The following is a 27653-nucleotide window of genomic DNA, read 5'->3' on the forward strand; positions in this document are numbered from 1 at the left end:
GGGACACAGGCAATAAATGCCACTTACTTAATGAGGGCAATTCTGGAGACCTCAGCCAAGAGTTTAGGGGCTCAGTGGAAGACAGCTGCCTAGCAAGGTCTTCAACTGTCTTTACATTTGGGGCATGGGTTGAGGGCAGGTGGAATCTAGGACCTGCACTTAGGCAAATGCTTTAATAGTAAGTTACAGCCTTAGCCTACAACAGATACTTTCTAGTCCAAATAGTAATTGCGGTGGCGACTCTGGCCTTTTCTTTACTGGGTAAGTTTGCACTCCCTTTGTTAAGGGAAAATGTCCACAGCAAACCTAGAAAACTCCTGAGTGCTGGGACTTGGAACTGTTTATTCTTTCTTTTTCTTTTCTTTTTTTAAGATGTATTTATTGGGGCTGGAGAGATGACTTAGTGGTCAAGAGCACTGACTGCTCTTCCAGAGGTCCTGAGTTCAGTTCCCAGCATCCACATGGTGGCCCACAACCATCTGTAATGAGGTCTGAGGTCCTCTTCTGGTGTGTCTGAAAACAGGGACAGTATGTTTATATTCATGAAATAAATAAATATTTTTGTATATTTTCTGTATATTTATATACAGAAATAAACTGTTTATTCTTGGTTTGTGATGGCTACAGATCTGCAATCAGTCCCCAGCCTTGAAAGCACTTCTATAGGTCAACCCAGGACACATGAGAATGTCTTACAAAACAAAACAAAACAAAACAACAGGGTTAGAGGAACATGGACATACCTCTGTATGTAAGTACTTTCCTTGTATGGAGACACAATAATTTTTATAAAATAATTTCGTGTGTGTGTGTGTGTGTGTGTGTGTGTGTGTGTGTGTATGGACAAGTTTATGTGGTTCTGAGTTACCAAGTCAATGCGATGCTTGGACTAGAACTCAGGTCTTTTGCAAGAGTGTTCTTAATTTTTAAGCCATCCCCAGTTCTTAGTTCCCCCTTGCCTTGGTCTTCACAACTCTTAAAGAGTTTGTTGAGCCTCAGAGGAGAACTGGCCCATTTATGCTTAGAACCTAGACATCTAATGCCTGCTTTTCACCAATATTAACTCCAGGGACCGCAGCCCACAGGCAGGAAGGAGCTTCAACACAGTATAGGTTCTTCAGTCTGATGCACGTCCTTTTTGAGGATTTCACCAATGCAAGGGAAGTGCCTTGATGCTCTGGATACAACTGTTCTGTGCCAGTCCTCTGGGACACAGATCTTTCCAGGATGACTGCCCAACCCCTTTGAGAAACAGAAAGGCTCTCCTTCCTACAAAAGAAGCCTCCGGAAAGTCAGTGGCTCTTTCCTTTCTACAGTCTCAGATGGCTGACATTCTCCTTGGTACACAATTTCCTTTATGCTATCATTGAGATCTAAAACAAAATGAAATCAGAACATTGGCTATGTCTTGTTGCCATGGAAACAACATGAAGCCCGAGTGCCTCCAGAAGATGTGGGTGCAGGGAACCTTCTCCCAACCACTGGGGAAGTAAGGGTTGGGTAACGGACAAGGCTAAAGCAAGGTTTTCTGTTAGATTAGCAGCAGTTTGGGTCATACACATCTTGAGTTCAACAAAGAGCAGTGCCACCAGCAGAAGCATAATTCAGACGACAGCTTCGAAGACTTGGTGGGTACAGAACATACCAGGTGAATAAAGGACAGCTCATTCCACTTTTGCAAAGTATGTTGTAAACTCTATTAAGGCTCTAGAGAATGGGATGGGGGAAAAGGCGATAATTTCAAGAACTTTCTGTAGAAGCATTTTTGATTCAGCAGGTGGGAACCAAAAATATCCCAAGAAACTCCTTCATTAAGGCCATAAACACAGCATTTCTGATTCCTTAGCTTGGCTGCTTCGCTTGTATGGCTTCACTCTGGAGAAAGGGCCCAGAAGTTGGGGGTTCTTGGGGAGGCTATGGGAGTACATAGCCTCTCTTCTCCAGTGCGGTACAAACATAATGAGCTAATTTTGATTTCCTGAAGACCACCAAAGCAGTACCCATCAGAATCAAGAACAATTTTCAGATCCTCCCCATCCTCCTCCATCTCCTTTAAAGTCATTGGTTCTGTTTTAATGGTGCTTGGGATAGAACCCAGGTCTTGCTTAGGTGGGGTAATCGGTCTACTGTGGAGCTATGCCCCCAGTTCCCTGTTTGTGCACTCTCTCTTCTAAAGGCCTGGTTGGGTAGGTCTGAGCTTCACGCCACTACCCTAGCAGGCCCAGAATCTGCAAGCGGGTGTTACCTCCTTGTAGACCTGAGGTTAGAGGAATGAATGTTATACCTACTTGTAGGTATTGTCCTTTACAGTGAGTTGTAATTATACCACATAAAGGAATACACATGTCGATTTTTATTTGTGCCAGGTACATACATAGTGTTTTTGATCTTCTTTTTGGTTTGTAGAATTTTATTTATTTATTTATTTATTTATTTATTTATTTATTTTAGAAATGCTTTCTCTGTGTACCCCTGGCTGTCTTGGAACTCACTCTGTAGACCAGGCTGGTCTTGAACTCAGAGATCCACCTGCCTCCTGAGTGCTGTGATTAAAGGCATGTGCTACCACTGGCCAGCCTATATTTGACCTCTTAATAGGTCAGTTGGTGCTGGCATCTGAGTCAGACTGTAGTAGCTTTCTCAGGGAGAAATGTTTATGTTGTCAGATGACATCTGTATATTTTCCTCTGAATGCCAGAGCCAGTGTTCTTACTTGACTCTGATGATTTCTTTTGTGTATGTCCTGGGATTTTTGTCTGTTGCTTTGAATGTAGCATGGATTAGCCACAAAAGAATGACCTTGCCTCCGCTTTGCAGGTGCTGTGATTACAGGCCTCCATCACTGCCCTCAATTTGACTCTGAGTTCATGAACTTGAAATCAATCATTAACACTATTCTAATGCCCCCCCAAACAACACTTAATTGTTCTGACATGGATTTCAAATGGTTTGCTAAGCACCTTCAGAATATTATCTTTTCTGGCTGTTCTATTAAAATAACTCTCTTATCACTTGGAAATTAGAAATCTCTCCATGTGACATATGACATTTAATTTTTAACTAAGTAGTCTCAAGAAAAAGAATCTTGGTATATAGTCCATGTTGCCCTTGAATGTTTAGTCCCCTTGCCTCTGCCTTGCCTCCAGTTGGGATTGTAAGGGTGGGTGTATCACCAGTCTGTGGTTTAGTGAACTGGGCAGGCAGAAACATCTGTCTCCCACCTGCCATATACAGTTCCAAGGATAGACCAATGTAACCATTACACCAAAATCCAACTTTGGGAACCAATGAGTTTCCTGGGCTTACTTCCAGAAGCATGGGTGAGGGGTCATCCCGTGTATCACCCAAACAGCAACATCATTGAAAAGTCTCTCCCCCAAGTGTTACATAGATGTCATTCACATCATTAGATAACGCCCCCACAGTTTATTTCACCTTCACAGACCTTGAGACCACATGTGCTGTAGATTGGATTACTGAGAGCTGTAGTATAGACAAGATTACAGATGGAGTGGCTGCAATCTCAGATGAGTGTCACGTGACCTTCTCCACCCATTCCTAGGAGGGATCCAATAGGCTGAACTGTAAGGGCACCTGCAAGCTACTTTGATAGAACTGGCTATGACGCTCAAAATCAGCCTCTCGGCTTATTCCACAAGAGTCTGGCACCTTCGACTGCCAGATATTGGGATATATTACTCACTTTCATATGCTGAAATTTTTGGTTACATATCAATCATTCTTAACTGAAGGCAACATTTTTTTCCTCTCTCCAAAACAATAAAACAATCAACAGTCAGCCAGGAAGTAGTCATATATGCCTTTCTTAATCCCAGCCATTCCGGGAGGCCAAGGCAGTGGATCTCTGTGAGTTCAAGGCCAGTCAGACTACTACAAAGCGAGTTCCAGGACAGCTGGGGATGTTATACAGACAGACCCTGTCTCGAAAAACCAAAGCAAACCAAACAACAAAAACATCAATCAACAGTCCTTAAAAAAAAATGCCAGACTTTCTCTGTTCTTTCCTTCCAGTAGTTAAAAGGCAGGATTTCTCTCAGGTCCTAGACCTAATGGCAAATGCCACCTTGATGGCGATGGCACCTCTCTACTGTATTTTCTTTTTAGGACAGGACTCATCACTGAACTAGCTGGCCAAAAGCTGGCCCCTTTTATTTTGTTGAGACAGACTCATCTTCATCTCAGGCAGGACACAAATGTGGCTCGTCTCTGAGGACAACCTTACCACTTGTCATTCTCCAACCAAACTCCTGGGCTGTGACTTGCTGGTCATACACCTTTGGTGGGCTGCATCCCTAGCCCCTAGACTTGGAAATTCTAAACGTTAAGCACTTTCGAGTTTGCTGAAGATTAAGGGGGAAGAGTTGGAAGGGAAGAAGAAAACAACCATAATATTTTGGATGTGGGATTAACATCTGTCAAAGGTGTCTGGGTGGTCTGGTACTACACAGAGGTGGCTTTAGAAGCTGGCTTGTAGTTTTGGTTTTTTGAGACAGCTTCAAGTAGACCAGGCTGGTCTGGAACAAACAGATCCACCTGCCTCTGCCTCTCAAGAGATTAAAGGCAAGTGCCACGACTAGCCAGCCTTAAGGGTTTTTGGGTTGTTTTTCTGTATTTGGAGACAGCATCTTGCATGACTGCCTTGGCAGGTCTCATAGAAACCCTCCCAACCTACTCTTCCCAGTGCCAAGATTACAGCATGAGCCACCAGGTCTACAAAAATCCCAGCTTTGCCTTGGGGATTCTTTTATAGTCTCAGCGCTTTGATTTCCTCATCTTTAAATGGAAGAATTATTGTGAAAACAAAATGGTGTGACGAGCACAGATCAGCCAAAGTTGACAGACAAGATTACGCCATAAGAAGCCACAGCTGGCTGAAAGGGAGAGACTCAAGTTTGGAACCTGAGCTAGACCTTTGGTCCCAGTACTGGGGAGGTGGATCTAGGCCATCCAAGCCTACATTGTGAGACCCTATCTAAAAATAAAATAGGGGCTAGAGAGACAGCCCAGCAGTTGAGAAGAGCACTTGCTTTTGCAGAAGACCCAGGTTCAATTCTCAGTACCCACATGGCAAATGACAATTGTCCCTAACCCTGGTTCCAAGGGTTCAAAAGGCACAGATACACATAGGCAAGCAAACATTTATACACATAAGGTAAAATAAATAAGTCTAAAAAAGTTAAAGCCACCCAATCCTACCTTGAACCACAGTATAGGGAAAAAAAACAAGTCAGAGGGCTAGAGAGACAGCTCAGAGTTTAAGAACACTGGCTGCTCTTCTAGAGGTCCTGAGTTCAATTCCCAGCAACCATATGATGGCTCACAACCATTTGTAATGGGATCAGATATCCTCTTTGTGTGTGTCTGAAGACAGTGAGTGTACTCATATTTTATAAAATAAACAAACCTTTTGGGAAAAAAAAAAACCTACAAAAACAAAAGAAACGAAAAACAAACCCAAGAGTCATGGAGTCAGATGTGTTGCTTGCTGTCCCATCAGTTTAAAGAAACAAGGGCCATCGGCATGCTCTGGCTTTCCTGTAGGATGAGATTTCCTCGGGTGGTGTAAGGATTGCCTGAGTGTAGGAACCCTGCTCAGGAACTTCTGCAAAAAGAGCCAGGCATTTTGTACCCTCCTGGCCTTGCTCCTGGATAGCCACCTTAGGCAGCTAGAGATTAGAACAAGGATCTGGCCTGAGACTGGCTGTCTGTTGCATATATTTTCTATCTTTGTTTACAAAAGGCAAACCAGAGACGATAGCCAAAAGTCTACTGAAGCAAAACAGGTCACAGGAAGGAGATAATGTGCTCAATGATAAGAAAAAGACAACTGTAGCTGGACCCCCATGATAGGTGAGAAGTCTCAGGAAGTGAACGGGGGTGGGGGCCTGTGTCTGCGTGCTCAAGAGTGCTTGTGTACATATGCATGTGTATATATGTGTGCACATGTATATATGTGAGTAAATATGTATGTTTTGCTTTTTCTAAAAAACAGGATTTCTCTATGTAGCCCTATCTGTCCTGGAACCTCTAACTCAAGAGATCTGCTTACCTCTGTCTCCTGAGTGCTGGGACTAAAGGCGTGTGCCACAACGCCCAGCCCTGTGAAGTACTTTAAAATACAGAGCATGTGCTGGAGATCTAGCTCAGCAGAGTCTCTGCATAGCCTAGCCTGCACTACAGCATGGATTCTAGTATAATTTACCCTTAAAAGGCACCAGTACATATAAGTGCACATCACTGTAGTTTCAAGTGACTAGTCACCCAAAATTGTATGCTTGTGAAATATAAACAAATGGATTATTACAGTGACAGATTTGTTAGCACTGGTAATATCAATTTAACACTTGAACAAGGTTTGATTTCTACTTTTTCACGCATTATAACACGTATTTATCTCCCACTGTCTGTGTGCTCCCTTCCTAATGCCATCTTATATCCAATGAAATTATGTCACCGGAGGAAAGCTTTTGGTGTGTTAGAAGATGGTCAAAGCAGCGATAACTGGGTAAAAGTAATTTTGCTCTTCTGATAGCTAAGGCCAGGAGAAACAGATGAACAGGAAACCTGAGATCTACTCATTAACTGGCTTGCTGTCCTTCGGGGAAATATCCTTTATGGCATCATCTAACAGGTCTGTGTCCAGGGTTAGACAGTTGGCCTTGTAAAGGTTTTCCAAATGACATGTGTTAAGTGTCAAGATACACACACACTGTATCAAAAGAAAACAGATGTTCTCCCAAGAGTTAGTATTTGAAAACTTTATTTTCTCAAATGAGCACCAACACAGATCAGCAATGACAGAAATAATGCACGTCTTACTAATACTGAATCATTATGTACAAATACCGGAAGGAGGTGAAGACAAATTATTCAAAAACAATTGCCTTTGTTATTGAAGCAAAGTGACCTGGGGAAAAAATTCCCACCCAAGAAAGAAAAAAAAAGAAAGAATAAAGAAGAACAACAAAAGCAGTCCCAAACCCAACAAATATAGTTTGTAAACAGATGGACAGACAAATCCATGGTACGCAGTCTCTGCAGGCTGGGAAAAGGAAACTGACTCCTGCTCTCACCAAACCACTGTAAGACACCGGACAGATCTAACCCCAGGAGGACAATGCCTTTCTGGTACATTTCATGACTGTATAGTAATTTTATTAATCAATCACAACTTTAAAAACAATCGTTTCTAGTCATGCAACTAGCATTTCCATTGAGGCAGATTTTTTTAATACAAAAGTGTGTTCCAAGATTTGATTTGCCAGCTTCTGCCTGAACCCCACGCAATATGACCTTATTTAAAAAAAAACTATTTTGTTATTAATGTCCTTTTAACCTGAACTAGTTAACATCTAATATGACATGGCTTCTAGAACAACCAGAGCCCAGGGATGTGAGGCTGACGTGCTCCCATCTCAGAAGCACAGACATCCCCCTGGCTTATCATGACAGATTTGTACAGATTTGTACAGCCCTGGCCGTAAAAGCTGAACACACAGAGGAAGAGGAACTAGCCACAGCTCCACACTCAGGGAAAGAAAATCTTGCTTCAGGCTGTTGGTCCACTCACACATGGAAACCAGAGAGGGAAAACTCTGTGCCCAAGGTGTAAACTGTAGTTCCATAGTGTCCTCAATAGGAAATAAAAATGAAACACACACACACACACACACACACACACACACACACAGTCTATTCCAACTTCTTGGAAGTTCTCCCAACTACAGTAATTATTCTTAAATTGTTACTACTAAGCTTGTTTTCTTTCTAGCCAATACTGGGCAAGAAAGTATCAGTTCACAACCTGGTAACTTACTAGTCTGTTCTGCTGAGTAAAAATGCACACAGAAAACTGCAAAAAATGTTTTAAAGCCTCAATCCATTTTATAGTGAGAGATCCTTAAAAGAAAAAGGAGTATCTTGATGGTTATTCTTTCCCTTAAAATGTACTCCAAGAAACACAGAGGAAGCTATAGAGTTGAAAATAAAAGTGCTCTCAGGGGATCTGAGAATACAGCACCAAATATATTATTTAAAAAATTAAATATTATTTACAAAAGTATATTTCACAAGCAACTGTATAGATATATATACTTGGAAATCTTATTACAAAGGGGACGCCTCTTCTATACACCAGCTAAGATTTTTACTTCATCTACATGATCTGTCACAGGAACTGGGGCGGTCCTCAGCCAGGTCCAGCTGAGAGCTTGTGGGCATCAAGCTTGGCTATACTTGACTCATCAGCAGCCTGGGGGAAGATATGGAGGTGAGATGGGGTGGATGTATTCCAGGGTGGCTACAGCCCCATCACCCACAGTGGCAGAGGGCAGATGGAACAAGAGCTGGTCAGCTAGACTTCGATTCCAAATGAAGGTAGCTGGCATCTGAGGTACAGACCTTCAGGCTTTCCCTCCCTTTCTCCTCTCTTCTGTCCTTGCCTACCCCCGCCCAAGTTCACCCAAATCAACTTCCCATTCCCTGAACCTATGTGGAGTGAAGAGATGAGGTCTTTGGTTATGCTGAGTCAATCATTTGGTGAGGAAAATAAAGAAACTGACCGGAGGCCTTGGGTGCATGAGTCTCCGCCACTTGGCTGCAGACCCGCTAATACTGCTAAGTGTCAGGTAGACAAGCCGTGAGTGGAGCTGAGAATGATCATAAGAAGCACTTTTGGTTTCACTGTCACAAAGGGAAGTCTGATGAGTTTTGGTCCCACCCCCAAACTTGTGGTTCAAAGACCCTGCCCCTAGGGCCATCAGTGGCACACTGGTCTCCTTTGTCTGCCCCATGAGGATTCCAGGGCACCACAGATTCAGTTTCTCCATGTCACCAACTTTAGTTTTAAAAAAACAACCTAGGTTTAACCCCCATCCCTAATTTAAAAAAAAAGGGGGGGTGGGGGGGACTTGTAGCATATAGCTAGGTATTCCCTGAGCAAAGGGTCTAATCAAATCTTTAAATGAAGGCCACATCCTCGGGCAGGGTAAAGAAGGGACAATGGATGACTCTTAGAGCTGGCAAGCCAGCTTAGGAATGTGAAAGTGGAAACACACTCGTCAATGACAACTTGAGCCTGAGCCACAGGGGGGTGTTTCTGGAGCCCAAACCCAATCCCTGTGCACCTCAGTGGGCCTTGCAGTCCAGTGGGTGGGGTGGGGGGCTGAGCTAGTCTTCTAGGACAAGCAGACTTGAGGAACAAAATTCTGTTTCGAGGAATCCTTTCCTGTCCCAGAAGACAGGCAGTCCACTGAGCTGGCTTTCTATTGCCCCGACAAGTCTCAGTTTGTTCATTCCCAGATCAGGACACAAGGGACAAACCATGTTCACCATAGCTCTCTCCCTGTTGGGAATTTGGCTCTGCTTTAGATTCAGATGGGAAAATGTTCCTGGTTGGCCGCTTTAACCTGGTTAACTAATGCTACAAGTTCTTGTTTCAGTGAGCTCACTCTCACTCCCTCTTTTCTTGGGCTTTTTCCCAGAGGTGAATTTTCCTGTAGGACCAGCCTAGTATGAGAACAAGATGCTAAGAAGTACCTAATATGCCCGTATCTTAACATTATTTTCTGCCTAAGAAGTGAAATTGATTCAAATGAGTTTCGGCCACTATCCACATAATAACTGGATTGCTATCAAACAGCCTTCACAGTGTTGATTAAATACAATAAGTTCTTTTTCATTTCAAGAGACTAAAAGGGACTTTTTTCCCCCTCCCAATCCCTAATTCAAGGAAGCTTGGGTGAGGTGGGTGAAGGAGTAATATTGAATCTGTAATCCCTCTCCGCTGAACCACACTGTCAAAAGATGTCTCTCCCTGTAGGACATTCAGGTCTAAGAATAGAGGCTTGAGGGATGGAATCATGGCTCTCTATTTCCCAGGTTATGGTGATGGAATTGGGGGAGGGGGACCACCCAAAACCCAGAAACATTATGCACAAAGAATTGCTGGTCCTGTGGAAGCTACTGAACACCCGACGAGGAAAGATGTGCCAAGACTGTACTGGCTCACATCTGAACTGCTCCTCCCAGAACCTCACTTCTGCTATTTTACTCTCAAGAACTGCTGACGGGCTCTCTTTTTACATTTCCTGCTTGCTATCAGGAGCTCCCAGGCTACTGTAACTCCTCTTGTTCCTGGTTCTCCTCCATTATGGATTCTACCATGCTTCAGGCTAAAATGGGACTTCTGCATCTTTTCCTGAAATCTACAACAGCTAAGGAGACTAAGAAGGTGATTGCCCAGGAGCGGGGAGGGCAGAGTCACTAAAACCCACTGGCTTTACCCCACCCCCATCCCCATTTACTTTAGTAGGACCCTCTCCAGTCCTGGTCCAGACTGCCAGGGTCTTGCCCTATAAGCTAGAATCAGGGTTGCTTCTTGTGTATCTGATGCTAGGGCAGGAGTTTGTTAACAGAGAGAACAAAAGCCATGAGGTTTTTTTTTTTCCTTTGTCCCTTTGGAGGAGTCAATTATCCAAAGCCTAAGTTACCAGGTCTCCAAGAGCACTACAGTTTCATTCCTCCCTCCTGCCCCTTCCCCAATCCCAGGACTCTCAGGTTCCCCTTTTCTGTTCCTGATGCTCATGCCTCCGCTCAGGCAGCTCGGTCTCATGTGGGGGGGGGAAGGGGGAGGGCCCTTTTCAAGGCGGGCTGCCACCATGTGGCCAAGGGTCCGTTCCACTCATAACTGTTTTCAGCCAACACTAGAACAGAGAAGCTGAGATCAACTCACAAACAGATACAAAGCAAAGAGACAGAGAGACATTGATTTAGAGGCCAGTCACCAAAAGAGATGGCGTCAGGGTAGCAGGATGCCCCCCCTCCCCCGACAGCAAGGCCCCTAAGTAGATGGAACCAAGTGTGTTCAGTCACTCTCTCACGCTTGGGTAGAATGTTCAGTTTGGGTGGCATTCACACAGATGCTGGACCGGATGGATGCTCTCTGGTCAGTCCCAGCCATTGTCCTTGATCATGTGTGCTAGTTCAATGATGTATTTGCCTTCTTTATATTTCTGACTGCTTTCAAAAGCATGTTCCTATAAAACAGAGAAAGAGAAAAAAAAAGACACCGAGTGACCAAAGGCAAAGATGACTGTTGAGACACAGAAGCAGCGATGGGTCTGATGACAGGTGCCTGGACAGCCACTAGGTGCACCAAACACTGCAGCACCGGGGCATCCTCGAGTTCCTGCTATTAACAGCACACACAACAGGGGGCATCAGGGTTTCCTTGCTATCATGACAAATTTGGATCATTCTTCTTTTAAACCTTTGCAAAAATATCACCATCTCGGTAAATTCTTTCCCAAGTTCTCAATCTGAGATCCCAATTTGATCTGTGGCACTGTGCCACCACCCTCTCTCCCCCACACCTCCCCTTATCTACACCCTCAGTACACCTTTCTCTCCCGTACCCACAAATATCTATAAACATCATATGTAGTCACTTTCTGTTGCTGGTGATGCAATATAAACTTCAAGCAGAGATGTTCTTTCTTTGCAGACTTTGTATTCCTAGAAGACTAGAAGTCACACAACAGGCCTTCAGTAATCAGATGAAAGGCAGCTGCTGAATCTGGAAGCTGATTTGTAGCACTGGAGTTGAGGACAGCCTTGGTTTCATGTGAAGTTTCTTGGCTTTTTTTTTTTTTTAAAGAAAAAAAAAAATCCTGACAAGGTGGTGCACACCTTTGATGCCAGAGTTCAGGAGCCAAAGGCAGGCAGGTCTGTGTGAGCTCTAGGCTGGCTAAGGCTAGCTACATAGTGATCCCTGTCTTAAGCCAATGATCATTCACACACATACACATACATAACAGGTGAGCTCTTTAGGGAATGGGGATTTCTGAAGCTTACTAGAAGTCTGCCTTATAGACATTTAGTTTGTTTCCATGCTTTCCCATCAGTTTCTCGGAGCTCAGGGATGCCTCTTTATCATCTTAAGATGTTCTTGTTATGCTAATAACAAGAGAAACCAGCGCCGAGGCCAACCAGGTCTTATTTTCTGTTTGCAATGTTTCCACGACAGGTGAATCAAGTGATTTTCTTTCACTGCCGTTCTCCAGAGTGATAGAAATTGCATAAACCGTGCCCCACCCCCGAGCTGCAGAACCTCCTCCCACCCATCCTACCAACCTACCCCAGTGGAGCCTCTCAGTGAGCCCCACAGAAAGTTATCCTGCCCAATATAGAATAAAGGACTATGTCACACACAGTGACAAAGCACATTTATGCGTTATCCCAGAACACTACTGGTCCCTGGAGTCACTCTGACTGAGGCACAAGCATAGACAACTGGCTCTTCTGGCTGAGCCTCTGAGATCAGCAACAAACCAAATCCTACTGTTAAGTGGGTTCTAACAAAACACTGATATGAACTACAGCTTTTTTTTTTTTTTTTTTTTTTTTTTTGGTTTCAAGACAGGGTCTCTCTGTGTATCTCTGGCTGTCCTGGAACTCAGAGGCAGGCCTGCCTCTGCCTCCTAAGTGCTACCACCGCCCAGTGGGGCATTACTAGTGAACTACAACTTCTATTTCAGAACCCAGGGGCCTTGTGTTTTAGAACAAGAGTTCAGAGAAGGTGCAAACGTTCCATACACACATCCGTGGGTTCATCAGAGTCTCCCTGACTCTTCATCGTCCCTGGCACTGTATGTGTGTGTACCTGTTGTGCCTGTGTTTAGGGCAGAAATGGGGAGTAAGAATACTAGGGTGAGTTTTCTCAGGTACCAAGGAACATTCCTGTACTTCCAGCACTGGTAAACAGGTAAGAGGAAGGAGTACAGCTTGGGCCATCCTGTGATACAGGGCTTTCCTATTAAACAGAATTAAGGAAAAACAAATCTACCTGCCCACCACCATTCGTGATGGTGGCACTAGACTCCAGCAAGAAGAGTCAGTAATCTGGGTCAGTCTCTGGAACTGCTCCCATAACCAACTGATTAGCTGCTCAGTCCATGTCTATAGCAGAAGTCCTCAACCTATGGGTCACACCCCCTCTGGCAAACCTCAGTCTCCAAAAATATTCACATCATTATTCACAACAGTAGCAAAATACAGTTCTAGAGTAGCAACAAAAATAATTTTATGGTTGGAGGGTCATTGCAACATGAGGAATTATATTAAAGGGTTGAATTTTAGCATTAGGAAGGTTGAAAACCACTGTTCTATAGGTTCATAAAAATACCAAAACAAAGGAGCAGAACAGAATTGGGTACACCAAGGTGATCAATATGATCCATCGAATGCTTCTCTCCCAATCATCACCATAGGGAGTGGATCAACACCTCTCCCCATCTCCTGATGCTGGTGATCACACTCAGGGCTGCTAGGCAACTGTTCTCTACAGTTCTCAGGTCACTGAACCTCAAACATTACAAATGAAACCAGCCAACTCAGGGTTATCTCTTCCTCTACTCCAACATCTCAATGGATGAAGCAGCCCTAGAATCAACAGCAAAACTGTGATCACGTGAATGATGCATACTTAAAATTACTGCTCATGGGGGACCAAAGAGAAAGGAGCCAATTTTCAGGCCAATCTGGCCCCTTAGCAAGACCTAAGACCTCTGCCACCTCACAGCTCCAATGCTCCTAAATTTATTTCCCTGAATAAACTTTATTATTATTATTTTAGATTAGTTCCACAGCAAGGCCAAGTGCCTTTTGCCACCTCCTGCCACTTCCTCCCAAATACTAAAATCACAGGCTTACACCACCATGCCCAGGTGACACTATATTGATTAGCCCGGAAAAGGCTGCGTGAGGGCATAAAGCCAGCTAAGAGACAGAGCCCCTTTGGAACCTCCTTCTGCTGTTTAGATGGCACTTAAAAACTAGCTGATAGCCGTGGAAGCATAGACCCAGCTAGAATGCTCAGTCAGCACTGTATTCTGTTAGTTGGCTGGCTGACTGGCTGTTTATTAAGATGGGATCTCATGTAGTCCGTCTGGGCCTGTCATCTACCTGCTTTAGCCTCTAAAGTGTTTGGATAGCTAGTGTTTATTTTTGTGTGTAGGTATATACCTGTTTTGTGTGTACATGTGTATGTTTATGTGTGAGAGAAAGAAAAACTGAAGGTGTGTTAGCCAGAGGTTAATGCCAAGTGTCTTTCTCAGTTACTCTTTTGAGAATGTCTCCCACTCAGTTGGCTCACTGACTGGATGCCCCCCATCCTGGTCTATGCCTACCCAGCTTTGGGATTACAAACATGTATTGCTGTACCCAGCTTTTTTTTTTTTTTTTTTTTTTTTTTTTGCTGGGGATTGGAACTCAAGTCCTCATGTTTACGGACAAGTGTTTTGCTGAGTTGTCTTCCCAGTGTTCTTACACAGTGAGCTTTCAGGAGATAATTTAGGGTCCTGTTACTAAATGCACACATGTGTTCCCACAGAACCGTTTCCAGGACAAGTGAAGGAATGAGCCGGGAGGATTCAGTTACCTATCTCAGTCAAAGGTACGAACCCCCAGGGCAGAGGGCAGCCTTTGGAAGAAAGCAGCCCTTAAGCAGGAGGCCTTTTGGTATCTATCTCCCATAACACACCCCCCCCCCACGCTCTTCTGTACTTACATATTTCCAGCCCAAAGTGGTTTTGCAGTTTTCACAGTAAATGTCTGCAACGGCATGTAGTCCTGTTAGCAACACCCGCTCTTCTGCAGGCCCACAGCCCACATTAACTCTATGCCAAAGACAGAAAGAGAGCGAGCGGGTGGTTAGTCAGAAGGATAAACAACCATTAGTCATTCAAGCTGAGCTTCTGGCAAAACTCGACTGGACAAGGCTACTCCCAGGGAAGCCAACAGGGAGGAGAAACTGGCCTAAAACTGAAATGAAAAACATCCATCTCCTCAAAGGTAACCACATGGAAATGTCTCAGTGGGAATAAATCCTAGATCTGCAAGATTGAATTCTGTGGGTTGACCAAAATAGCACTGGATGACAGTTTGCTTAGGATGTAAATTTTTCTGACACAAATTTTTAATCTTGTAACTAAAAAAATTCGTATTACATTTACTTGTTGAGGGGTGGACACATGCACGCTGTGGTGCATGTGTGGAGGCAGGGACAACTTAGGGGATGAGTTCTCCCCTCCTACAGTAAGCTTAGATTTCTAGCGATTCAACCCCATGTTGTCAGGCTTGGCAGCACTGTCTCTTCTAATCTTGTAACTGAAAGGGAGGTTCACAGCCTTGAGACAGGTCCACTAAGCCTTGAGCATCACACATGCTTTACAGAACACCTGTTTCAAGGGATGTGCTGATTCCCTTTCACGGTTTGCCAGATGTCTGTGAGCTTTGTCTTCCTATCCCAGTCACAGGCTGTGAATCCCATGCCCATTGTAACAACAGGCTGTGTCGACATCCTCTGTGAAAAGATGTGGCTCTTCCTAAGCCTTCTCCCAACAGAGGTTCTTCACACACACACACACACTCTTCCTAAGCCTTCCCCGAACAGAGGTTCTTTACACTTACACACACACACACACACCCCACAAATCTCAGGTCTGGTTGACTTCCATGTTGAAGGTCTAGCTAAGGAATGATCTTCCCTGGGGAATGATCCAGTACTGGGGATATTGTATCCAGTACATTATTTTTAGTTGGAGATGCTGCCAACATATTTTCCCAAGGTAACTGACTACCAGTTGTTAATGGGAATGCCCCTAGAGATTTATTATTATTAATATTAGTAAGGCAGAGGTCATTACTGATTCAGGAGTGCTTTCGCCACCCCTCGAGAAAGATGCCCCAGTCAGACACTCACACTGAGTTGAAGAGGTAGGCTCGCCCTTGACTTCCCTGGAAGGACTGGAATACAAGAAGACAAATCAATAGTTAGACATCCACCTTACTTATTTGGAAATTGACCCCAAATCACAAATAACCTGACCTTCCATGCAGAAGGGATCATGCGGCCAGCAAGGAGTCTAGCTGGCAGGTGGCAGGAGGCAGGAGAGGACAGAGTAAACAGTTCAGAGATCAAGGCAACCCACACATATGGGCTATTTTTACCAGCTCAGGTGACTTGAGGCACAGGGGTACAGATTACAAGAGAGGAGCCAGGCTGGTGTGATGGTGCAGTGTGTAACACCAGCCCTTGGGAAGCTACGGCCAACCTGGGACACACTAAGAAAATCAATCTTGATCTTTATTTAACAACACAACTCCAAGTAATTAAATACCCCTCCGTTCTTGACTTTGCCTTACAATTCACTGGGAGAATTAATCAGCATTACCTTTACTGGTTTGACCTGATACCAGCTCACTGTGCTGGCCATAGCTTCACACCACGGCTAGGCATGGAAAACCAGTGCAGACACTTTGGTTTGCCCTCTTCTTCCTCAGACCCCAGCACAAGAGTCTGCACTCATCACCTGCCCTGCTCCTGGTGAGATGTACCTGCCACAGCAGTTCCAGTCCTAAGTGGAGACTCTAGGGCCCATCTCAATGATGCCTACTGGGCAGAAGTATCCTTTCAACCTGTAGCTTGGCCTGCCTTCTGGCTCCTCAGTGTCAGAGGTGACAGGACTGGACAGAAAGGAGCCAAGGTCTTGCCGTGCGATCTAGCATCTACCTTCACTAGTTTCCCTCCTCTGGTCTCACTGAGCTGTCCGGACAACACAAGCCTGCCATGTTCTGCATTGCTGCTTGCATTTTTAATGTGGCATGACAACTGTATCCCAATTTAACTTCCTAGTCAGCTCTGGGGGGTTGGGAGGACCAGTATAAAAGCAGACAAGGAAACAAGGAACTCTGAAGAAATCTGGGGCGTCTAGGTGACAGATGACTAGAAGCACCAGCTGGGGCCCAGATCACTGTGGCAAAGACAGTCACTGTCAGGAGTACAGGTCTTAGGTCAGTGCTTCTGCTCAGAGAAAGGCAGACTTCCTGTGGAGAAGCTGCTAACAAACAGCTGGATTGCTGGATGCCTTCCTGCCCAGGTGCAGCTCAAGGAGCAAGCCGAGGCTCAGCAGCTGCTGTCCAGACCTGAACCAGCCCAGGGAGCTTGAGACCTCCCAGGCACAATAAAGCTGCTCTGGGAACCCGGACCTCTAAAACCAAGCACAAAAGTTCTGTGACAAAGCCTAGACTTTACACAAACTGCTCAAAGGAACAAAAGCTGCCAACTTAGTGACTCCCTCTCTTGCTACTTCGACACTGTGCCCTGAGCTCTAGCCCAAGTTTAACTGCATGGAATGGTTAACTGCCCCAGCTTGGTTCACCCTGTTCTCTGACCTTCCCAGGAAGACACAAAATCAACACTTATGTTCCAGACAAACTTATTCCACGTGCTTTCCTTTTGCTTTGCATCTGGATTTTAATTTTTTAATCAAATTCCTTCTCTATGCTAAATCTCAGAGCTATGGCTCGTGTCTTCAGGCTCTCTCCAAACCCTGCAGCAGGTGACTCTGACACAGAATAATTGTTTATTTTATTTTGAAGAGTCTTACTAGGTAGCCCAGACTGGCCTTGAACTCTCAGTAATCCTCCTGCTTCAGCCTCCAGAGCTGATAGTATTATGGGTGTGAGCCATTACACCCAGCTCCATCACCAAATATATCACCAGCCTCTAGCATAGTTCTTTCAAAAATTATCCAAACTGTATTAAAAACCAGCTCTCGGGTGCCAGGATTATAGCAGGCAATGATACCACCCTACCCTTTTCTGTGTTTTAAGAATGATCAGAGCTTGGTGTGGTGTCACATACCTTTAATCCCAGCATGTGGGAGGCAGAGGCAGGCAGATTGGAGTTCAAGGCCAGCCTAGACTACAAAGTGAGTTCCAGAAAAACCCTGTCTCTAACCAAAACCAGAATGATCAGAGAATCCAGTCATGATACATGCTTTAATCCTGTAGGTGGCTCTCTTGGAGGCTGAAGGTGGGGTCCAAGGCCAGCCAGAGCTACAAAGCAAGACCCTATCTCAAACAACATCCAAACAAAAAGATCAGTAAGGGTAACAGGGCAAAACCAACTAGTAGTCAACACGCAAGTGAAAAAAGTGGCCAAAAAAGTAAAGCTGTCAATAATATGAAGTGATATAAAATAAAGCAACATAAATTTTTTTAAAAGTTTACTTATATATACAGATATTTTGTCTGCCCGTATGTCTGCACACTAGAAGAGGCATTGGAGTATGAGCTGCCACATGGTTGCTGAGAATTGAACTCAGGAACTCAGAAATATACACCTCTTTGTACCTTCCCCACCCCTAAGCTAGCTGTGCTGGAGGTGGGTCTTCAAACACAAATGGCAAAGGCAAGGTTGGCCTCAGAAGATCCAATGGTAGGTGTTATGGGCAGAATGGTTATCTCAAATGTGACTCCAATTTGTGTATGTTATGTGTGTTGTCTGCACACGTCTGTGTGCCATGTGCCTGGCGACTTCAGAGGCCAGAAGAGGGTGGTATCGTTTTTCCAGGACAGCTGTGAGCTACCAGGTCAGTGCTGGAATTGAACCCTAGACTTCTGCAAAGGCGGTCAGCTCAGCTGGTGCTCTTAACCACTGAACTATCTCTCCAGCCCCATATAAAATTCTGATGCTCACCTACTCTACAGCAGCGCATTCATGGAACCCATGCCAATGTATGTCAAATGGATGCTCAAGGGCTTTGTTGAAAGGTCACTTGCACTGGGGCTGCCTATCTGCTTCAGCGCATTGCTTAGGAGTAACTAGTGCTAGTCTGGCACAGATTAAAATTCCTAGAGAGCAGGTATGCCAGGACAGTTCCTCCACACATGTGTGGTGAGAGTCTGCTGGTAGAAGTCCAGGTCCTGACAAGGGTGCTAGACACCAGCATGGCTGTCCTGGTGGGAACACTTCTTCAGGTAAACCCATAGAAGCAGCATCTGCTGCCCCGGCTTCGTTTCCTTAGCCTGGAACTCATAGCCAGATGTCTTTTTTTTTTTTTTTTTTTTTTTTTTTTTTGAGGCATAAGTCTGGATGCTCTTCTACCGTGGCTTCCACTGCCCTGGGGACCCTGCCAGCTCAACATTTATGATGAGAAAAACAGACACTGAGAACAACAGGCTTCTTGCAAATAGACACAGACAAGAATAGCCCGGCTGGGTCACCGTATCCTGTGGGGCCCAGCCTAGCCCAGCACAACCGGGCACAGGCTGGTGTTCCCTCGGGTGGGGGTGGTGCTGAGGTGGGGAAGCCGAAAGGGAGCTAAGGAAGCAACAAAATGAAGCAGACAGAATTCAGACAGGAGATGCCGAACAGACTGTCAGACACATTTGTTTGCTGTCATTACTGCCTGGCAACCAGGCCGTTCTTTTCCATGTGTGTCAACCAAGACTGGTGTGCAGGCCTTCATGAGAGGGTTTTTTGTTTTGTTTCAGTTTTCTTTCGAGCCATACAAAACTTTTCTCCTATCCTTTATAGCACAGTACTGGTGGCAGGCCCAACCCTTCCAGCCAGCTCAAAGAAACGGAAAGGGCTTTGAGTTTCCTGTTTGGTAGCCAAAACCACTCATTTCTGGCCCTGTTGAGAGTCTGAACGCCGGCAACTCCTTTTTAAAGTAGAACCGCTGGAGCCCATGTGGTGGCACACATTTGCTAGCGAGGCAGTGGCAGACGAAATTCAGGTTCGAGACCAATGTGGGCGGCCCCTGTCTCAAAATGAGTAAAACCAACAGGCTTCGGGCTTGACAGCAGTTGTAATAGGGGTGGAGGTTAGCCAAGTGAGGAGCTGTGGGGAACAGGCGTGGCCTTGGGGAATGGACTGAGCCCTTGTTCATCTAAGGTAAGAGGACCTCGTCACTCCAGGAGAAGCAGGTCACTAATCTGACAGTGCAGCTCCCCCTGGAGCATCTCTTGGCTCTTTTTTTAACATCTGTGAATGGAAATCACACCTGTTTCACAAGGCAGTGAACAGAACAAGGTGAGTCAAAGCAGAAAGTTTGTCCCACCGAAGGTGTCTCAGGAGCCAGAGAAGACATGAAAAGCCGACTTAGTTCCTCAAGCCCCCCTTTTCTTTGGTAAATATGATCTTTTGATCTTAAAAAATAGTTTTTATGTGTCCAAGTGTTCATATATGTTTGTACATGTGCATCACATGTGTGCCTGGTACCCAGAGGTTAAAAGAGGGCATCAGATTCCCTGGAACTAACCTACAGATGGGCGGTGCTCAATCATGTGGGTACTGGAACCCAAGTCTCCCAAGAGTACCAAGTGCTTTAACAGCTCAATCCTTCTTCAGCCTCTCTCTCAGAATGACAAGAGGTGAAGCTTCCCCTCTTTGCAACTCAAGTGTCTTGAAAGAGAGTGAGAGAGAGAGAGAGAGAGAGAGAGAGAGAGAGAGAGAGAGAGAGAGAGAGAGAGAATATGAGGGTATTGAGTTTGAGACCAGCCTGTAATAGAATAGGAGATTCTGACTCAAAAAAAATACTTGGGACTTGAAAGGTGACTTAAATAGAATATCCAGTGGATCTTGGTATAGTCACAGGCTGTACATCATTATCACTAAGTCCAGAACATTCTCACACTCCAACAAGAAATCTCACAGCACCAACAATCAATCATCCTCTCTTGCCTCAGCCTCTGGTAGCCAGGCTCATTCCTAACCCCACAGAGCCACACAGGCGCTATGTATAAGAGGTGGTCACAGCATCTCATCAGGATGGTAGCCAGTGTCTGGGTAGAGGGACAAAAGAGGATTAGTGAGATCTTTTCCCTTGGAATTTTGGCGGGCACCACCCCTGACCCAGCAGGAAACAGATGTGATGTGTTATGAGAAAGGGTCAGGTCAGCCACTTTTCTATTATTTGGTTTCATTCTTTTCTCTGTCTATCATTAATGTCATGGGGTTTTCTGGTGTCATTGCAAGGGGTTGGACTTGGAGCAAATAGTGCTAGATCCTGTCTGGACCTCATCCTTGATGAAGCATACGGAGAGGTGGAAGAATGGGGAATAGTGAACAATGCTAGAAACTTCCAGAATTGGAACACAAGTGCAGTTTAGCTAAGAGCATTGATTACCACAGGGGACTTCTCCCATTGCCTCTACAAGAACCAAAGGAAATGGACTTTCATGGAAACAGGGGAGACAGCTTAATTATAAAGGAATTTCCTGACTGTGATTTCCACACTAGGACATAGGTCACCAGGAAAGACTGGGATAAAATAAAGCCATTTGTGTGGCTTCACGACTTACCCAAAACTTTTACATAGGGATTTATAAACCTCAGTATGATAAGTCTTGCATAATGAAGTGCCTGTGATCACAGCACCCAGGAGGCAGAGGCAGAGGCCTGCCTTTGGGCTGATGAGCTGAGTACCATGTGACCTAGAGTTACAATAGGGAGACTCTGTCAAACAGAAGGAAAGGAGCTCCTGCAGGATGGCTCCTGGAGGTCACTCCTCCATGTCTTTGGCTTATGGGTCTCATTCACCCTCATGGTCTTTAAGCACACAGAGGGTGGGGCCTTGGGTGCTTCCATCCATTGCTAAAAGGCAGAGTCAGGTGATGCCCCTGCTCAGTAATGTCTGCCTCATATTTGATAAGAGGAAGCTGGCAGCTTTAATGCCTAGGAAGCCTTGGAGCAGCTCATCCCTGGGTAAGTCACTCTGAGCCTCAGGCACCCATATGCAGGAGGGTTATGAAAACAGTGCCTACTCCATTAAAAACTAGACAAGAAGGATGACGTGATAATTAAGTACATGTGTGTGTATATAGTAGGCAGGCAGCCGGCTTCATAGAAAGGTCTTAAGTATTTCCTTTCACACAACTATAGCTTTTAGGTAGCTCACAATAGGCCTCCCAGACTCCTTCCCAAATTGCCTTTGAGCTCAGACCCCACAGGCTCCTTCCTTCCTCAACTGTCCTCAGGCCTCAGATAGATCTGGTGACTGTGGTTGTTCTAAGCTTCTCCGTCTGTGGCAGTGGATTTGAGTGGTAACTCCCTGTGTAAAACATAACCAGTCAGTGAGAAGACATGTTGCCAGCTGGAAGCAGTCCTCAGTCCCTTCCCTGTCCCCACAGAGAAATAAGGACTGGCATGTGCTCAGTCTTCAGCTTCATAGAGTAGAGGACACGCAATGACACACACCCTGTCCCCTAGGACATAGGTTGCCGAGTTACCCTCACAAGGCCTGCTTAGGAAAGCAACATTTTTCTGAAAAAAAAAAAAAAAAGTGGCGGAATGATGTAATGGCAGCCAGCCACTGGGTCCTTTGCAATTCAAATATAAAACCAAAAACTTTCAAGAGAATATCCATGTTGGAGCTCAAAGCCATGAGGCCTTTGAAAATAATTCAGAGCTGCCATTATCTAAAGATACTATGCTCAAAGCATAAGTATCGGTGCTAATATTTCATAATAAATATCAATATTTAAAATAATACTAAACAATATAAAAATTAAAATACCTGCTGACTTATATTTCAGTCTGCAGTACTCCCAAAGTCCATGGGATGCTTGAAATATCTTTGGGTCCTAGGAATAACTAAAGTCTGTGAATAAGCTTCCATCACCTTCCAAGGCTAAAGCCACACGCTCTACAGAACAAAATAAAACAAAAATAGCAAAAAAAAAAAAAAAAAAAAAAACACACGCCCTCTAAATATTTTTAGCAAGCGCTGCAGTGAGATTGGAGAGAGTTAATAATGCATGAGATTGAAGTGGTTCACTGTAAGGATTGAAGGGGGGACAAGAGGGCTCAGCAGGTTAAGGAACTCACTAAGTCTGATGAGTTCATTCTCCAGGTCACATGGTAAAAAAAAACCACACAATATGTTAAAATGTAGTAAAATATTTTATAAAAAACCAAAGTGGGCAGGGGTGGGGGAAAAGGCCGGACATAACAGTCATGGCTCATGCTGATGATTCAGATTGTGATCTGAACACAATCCTCTAAGTGATAGAATGAGGAAATTAAATTACTCCCACTACCCAAGATACAGAAAACACAAAGTGATAAATAAATAAACAAACAGGAAAGTGCTGAGAATCAAACAGCATGTGACTCAGGCAACCGGCTCTAAAACCAGGAGAATAAAGATAGAGTAACAAGGGTCTTACACACACAACATCCCAGCTTCCCATGGCTTGTGTAGGCCAAGGTCAGGATGTAAGCCTATGGCTTCTGACTTCAAGCCCTAAAATTTCCCTAGCAGGTGCTCACTGGAAGAAGAGGTCTCTTTAATGGAGAGGGATGGGTCAATCTGTCAGAGCTGCTGAAATCTCACAGGCTACTCAAATGCCTCTGCTCTGATGCTATATTTACTTAACATCTTGCTCAAGTGAGCTTACCTTCAAGGAAGACAGCACACAGTTCAAGCCTTTGGGATTAAGCACACCACTGTCAGTTCTGACTTACCAGTCAGCTTCCTAGAAGTTCTGTTACAGTGAACCAGTTCGGAGCTTGTTCGCTTTGAGTAAACGAAAAGGAAAACAAAAACTTGATTTATGGGTCTCCAGTGTTTAAGGCTAACCGAGGACCACCCAGGGAACTGTTCTGCGCCCCAGACTAAAAACACTTTTCCAGCTCACTACTGAATGATTATTGCACAACACTTGAAATAAATAATTCAAAGCTAAGAAGTTAGCTTTTAGCTTTTTAGCTCCTTAAAAATCCTTTTCTTGGCAAAGAAGGATTAGAAGACTGTTTGGGACTTGTACAATAAATGCTCCAGTAACCACCTTGAAAGTCCGTGTAGTGGGCTGTGCTTAGATTTCCTGGAAGTCCTCCAAACACATAGGACTTTATCTTATTTCATAGACCCACATGGTTCTTGCCTGAATTGCAACCAAATCAACACTCTTTAGAGCAAACTTGTGAGTCAACCCATGTTATGGCCAATTAATCCTACACTGCCCAATTCCTCAAATGAGCTGAGTGAACCCTTTTCTCAGAGCTGCCTGAATTTTCCAGCCTTGTGTCCTTTTTTGGGGGGGTTGTCTATTTGAAATTCTTGGCTGCATCAAGTTCCTTGGCCAACACAAAAATATTGGGCTCACTGTGGATTATCTCCTAGTCAAAAGACAAAAAAACTGAGGATGTCTAAATAGTCAGCAAGAGAGGGAGGGGCTCAGAACCATCCTGTGCGGTTGCATGAACGGCATGCCAGTGCTGTTTATTAAAGCTGCAAGACCGGCTGGGTACCATGGACGGTTTCAGATAGTTGTCTGTCCTGAAGGTGCTTATTACAATCTGGCCCAGCAGGAGACAGGCCAAAAATAAATAATAAAACATTCTAACACTCTGCGGTTGTTAAGGGAGTTTAAGAAGATGGCAGGCCTGGAGGGGGTGAGAGCATTGTCTGTCCACAGGAGAGGGCTTTCTTTGAGAAGAAAAAAGAATTAAGCCTAAGAAGCCACTGGAGTCAGAAGCCAGTAACCTACCCTGTCCACAGTGATAGAAACAAACTATGATCCAAACAGGAATCAAGACAATTAAGACAGAATCTTGCTATGAATGGGTAGGCCCAGGCACCCTGAACTAGGTGATCTTACTTCAACTATCTGAGGGAACCAGTACAGGGCTGAGCCATTTGTGGGCAAAATGAAGGCTCCTCCCACCCCCATATTTCCCACAATTGTATGTTAATGGGACATGGTATTAATTTTTCACATGTATTCATTTATTCTGTGAATATGGAGGTCAGAAGACAATTTCCAGAAATCAGTTCCCCCCTTCTACTCTACAGGTGGTGGGGATGACAATCAGACTTGATGGCAGACACCTTTAGCGGCTGGTCCCTCTTGTAAACCCAGGGACTATGAAGGTAGTTACTATCTGCATTTTACGGGTGGGGAAAGGTCTGGGGCCTGGGCCACTCTTAGACCCTAAAGAGGCTTTATTCCCTTTCAGCCATTGTCTGTATATTAGTCTATAAACCCGGTATGTTGTGTATACTTCTAAACACTGGGGTTTCTTATTGCTTCCTTACTCAACTTCCATCACTGATGGGTCTGGACAAAGTGTGTGGTATCTAACAGAGGGGTGGTCAATCTGAAAGCAGAACTTTAGTTTTTAAACAAGGACCAGCCAGCTGGACTAAGGTGCGGATGTTTCCATACAAACTGCACCACTTTTGAGTTGCCAAAGAGAGCCAGGACAGTAAGCCCTGGTGTTTTACATGTCAGTTACAGAGCCTCTGATTAGGTCTAGCAAGGGACTCAATTAGCATCATGGAAACACAGAGTAGATTTCAGAAGAAAGGTCAGCCACAAGCCCTAGCATTTGCTGTCAGCCATCTGCCGGGCAGGAAGTGCTTCTCAGATCTATTTTTAATCATCTTCCCTAGGCTCAGGCTCCTGGGAGAATGAATGCAGAGGCTGGGGTTATTCCGAGACAAACATTTCATTGCCACCTTTCTAATCACATTTGAAAACCGTCTGGGGATGTTCAAGAGCAGACATGGAGGCCCAGTTCTTGGATTCTGCCGTTCCGGCCTGGACCCACAAGGTTATTTTTTGATAGCCATGGGTAAAGAACCACTCCCCTGGAAAGAGTCTTGAGGCTGACTGGGTTACAACTCTACTAGGTAACTCAGTGATCTCTGAAACCAGGTCCTAGGTACTGGGTAACAGGGAATCTGGCCTGAGTACACACCTATTCCCCAAAGCAGGCCTGTGCCGACTCCTCACTGCTGCCTTCTTTACTCACATTTGTCTCATCAAAAGGTAAATTAAATCCCGAGCAGCTGGGCAGAAATTGAATTTACTCAGAACATGGGGAAGGGAAGAGGTTTCATCTCCTCTCCCAAGGACCTAGGCTACCCTGCGGCAGGCCTATCTAATCTCTTTCTGCTGGTTTCTCCACCCTGTTCCAGCCACACAAGTGTCTCAGTTCAGGCCAGCTCAGGGAACTGGACAGGGACTCTGGTATGACCAGGGCAGATTTTACGGAGACAGGGAGCCCCTGTGTTCGAGAACCACACCTCAGAGTTGCCTTGTCTCTTGACTCAAAGTTCAGCCTCCAATTTCCACCCTGAGGTAAAGCTTCAGCATATATACAACTGGGTTTCAGCCAAGCCAGGTTCCATCTGCCAGCAGAGGCTTGGGGCTAAGCTGCAAGTCACCACTATCCTACTCAATACAGCACTGTATCCACTGTGAGATCTATGGGGGGCAAGGGGTGGGCTGCCACTTCTCCACCCTCCCTCTTCCCTCCTCTCAGGAGCTTATCTGTGAGTAGCAAGTAGGAAAGGTCAGCCGAGAAAGAGCATTTGGCTGGCTGCAGGACCTCAGCCTGAGGTGTGAAACAGGAGACCAGGCACTGGGGAGACAGCAGTGCTGGTTAGACCAGCCGGGAGGAAGGCCATGAATAGGAGGCCTGTGCTTTACAGAAACAGACTTCCTTGGCTGGGTGCTGGAATCCTAACCCCTCTGTGATGGGGGAACTCTGCTCCAGTGAGCTGAAGTATACATGTGGGGAGGGGTGGGCCAAAGGTCACTCCCCTGACCTAGTTGGACCACAGTTAATTAAGGCTCCCAAGCCCGGCTGACTCCCCGTATCCTCTTCTCATCTGGTTTCTGGAAAGAACGGAGTTAATCAGCAAACAATTTAAGAAAGGTAACAGTCCACCCCTGCAGAGGATCATGGGTTCCCTCTATCCTCTCCTGTGCCATGGTTCTGAGCCAAAACCAAAGGGGTCGGGGTGAGGGTGAGCTAGTGCTTGCCCTAAGTCTGATCACCTGAGCTCCTGGACACACGTGGTAAAAGAGGAAAACCAAGGATCCAAACTGTACTGACATCCACACGAGATACAGCAGGCACACCCAAATATATACCCTGAACCCTGCTGGTCCACCCCTGTAATCCCAGGACGTGTTCAGGGCCTGTCTATGATATATACCAAGATCTTGTCTCTACAAAACTATATACGGGCTAAGGGGACGATGGCTCAGTGACAAAGAGGCTGCTCTGCATCCACAGAAAACCTGGGCATGGCAGCGTCTACCTGCAACCCCAGCGATGGGGAATGGCAGGAAGTGTGGGTTGAAGGAGAAGAAAAGACATGGCAGAGATCGGGCACATTCAGGGGATTCGAAGCTGGACACCCTTTTCCAACCATCCCACTCCAGGCTTCTTCCTACATATTCTTGCACAGGCAAACTCACTGTGTGCACACAAACAAAATAACAGAAGAAGCTTAAGTGAGGGGCTACCACGGATAGCTTTTAATCACCCAGGCAGCCTTAACTTATCAAGAAGGGACAATGGGCCCAGGCCCTGAGAGCCTCCAGATCACACAGGGAACCTTATAAAGGTCTGCAGTGGCCTGTAGTTGGTAAATTTGCCTGACTGCTGCTCAGCTGATGGCGTTGTCAGGCCCTGCTGAAGCCTGATCACAATCAATCATCAACAGCTGTAGCACATTGTCAATGCTTTACCTACTGCTATACGTCATCAGCAATGTTTGTCAACTCAAAGCCCTAGGCAAACAGTTTACAGAAGCTGAAGGAAGTCGGATTTTCCGGAAGCAGGCCGCACTATCACATCCCTGTCTGCTTCTGGTCAAGTCGTATTGTTACCTCCCTCATAGCTATTCAACGGTTCCCCACAGCACAATGAGTGTGAACTCCTTACACTCTGTGACTCACACCTGCAGACCTCCTGCTTCCGAAACAGGCTCTGCTCACCTGCCGTCTCTGTGGTTCCCAGGCATGACTAGGACATACTCCACTCA

The 27653-nt window shown here is 45.2% G+C and overlaps 1 protein-coding gene across 1 annotated transcript in view; it reads right to left on the reverse strand.

Moving 5' to 3' along the window:
- Window positions 1-6764: 6764 nt before the first annotated feature.
- Window positions 6765-27653, reverse strand: part of YPEL2 (yippee like 2) — a 54111-nt gene continuing 33222 nt past the window's right edge. The window contains exons 3-5 of the mRNA XM_080922302.1: window positions 15782-15825; window positions 14588-14696; window positions 6765-11057 (exon numbers count right to left, since the gene is read on the reverse strand). Coding sequence (XP_080778428.1) covers window positions 10968-11057; window positions 14588-14696; window positions 15782-15825 — 243 coding nt within the window. The 3' untranslated portion in view covers window positions 6765-10967. The remainder of the gene's footprint in view (window positions 11058-14587; window positions 14697-15781; window positions 15826-27653) is intronic.

The sequence above is a fragment of the Micromys minutus genome (genome assembly GCF_963924665.1).
Source record: "Micromys minutus genome assembly, chromosome: 10".
In the NCBI taxonomy this organism is placed as follows: domain Eukaryota; kingdom Metazoa; phylum Chordata; class Mammalia; order Rodentia; family Muridae; genus Micromys; species Micromys minutus.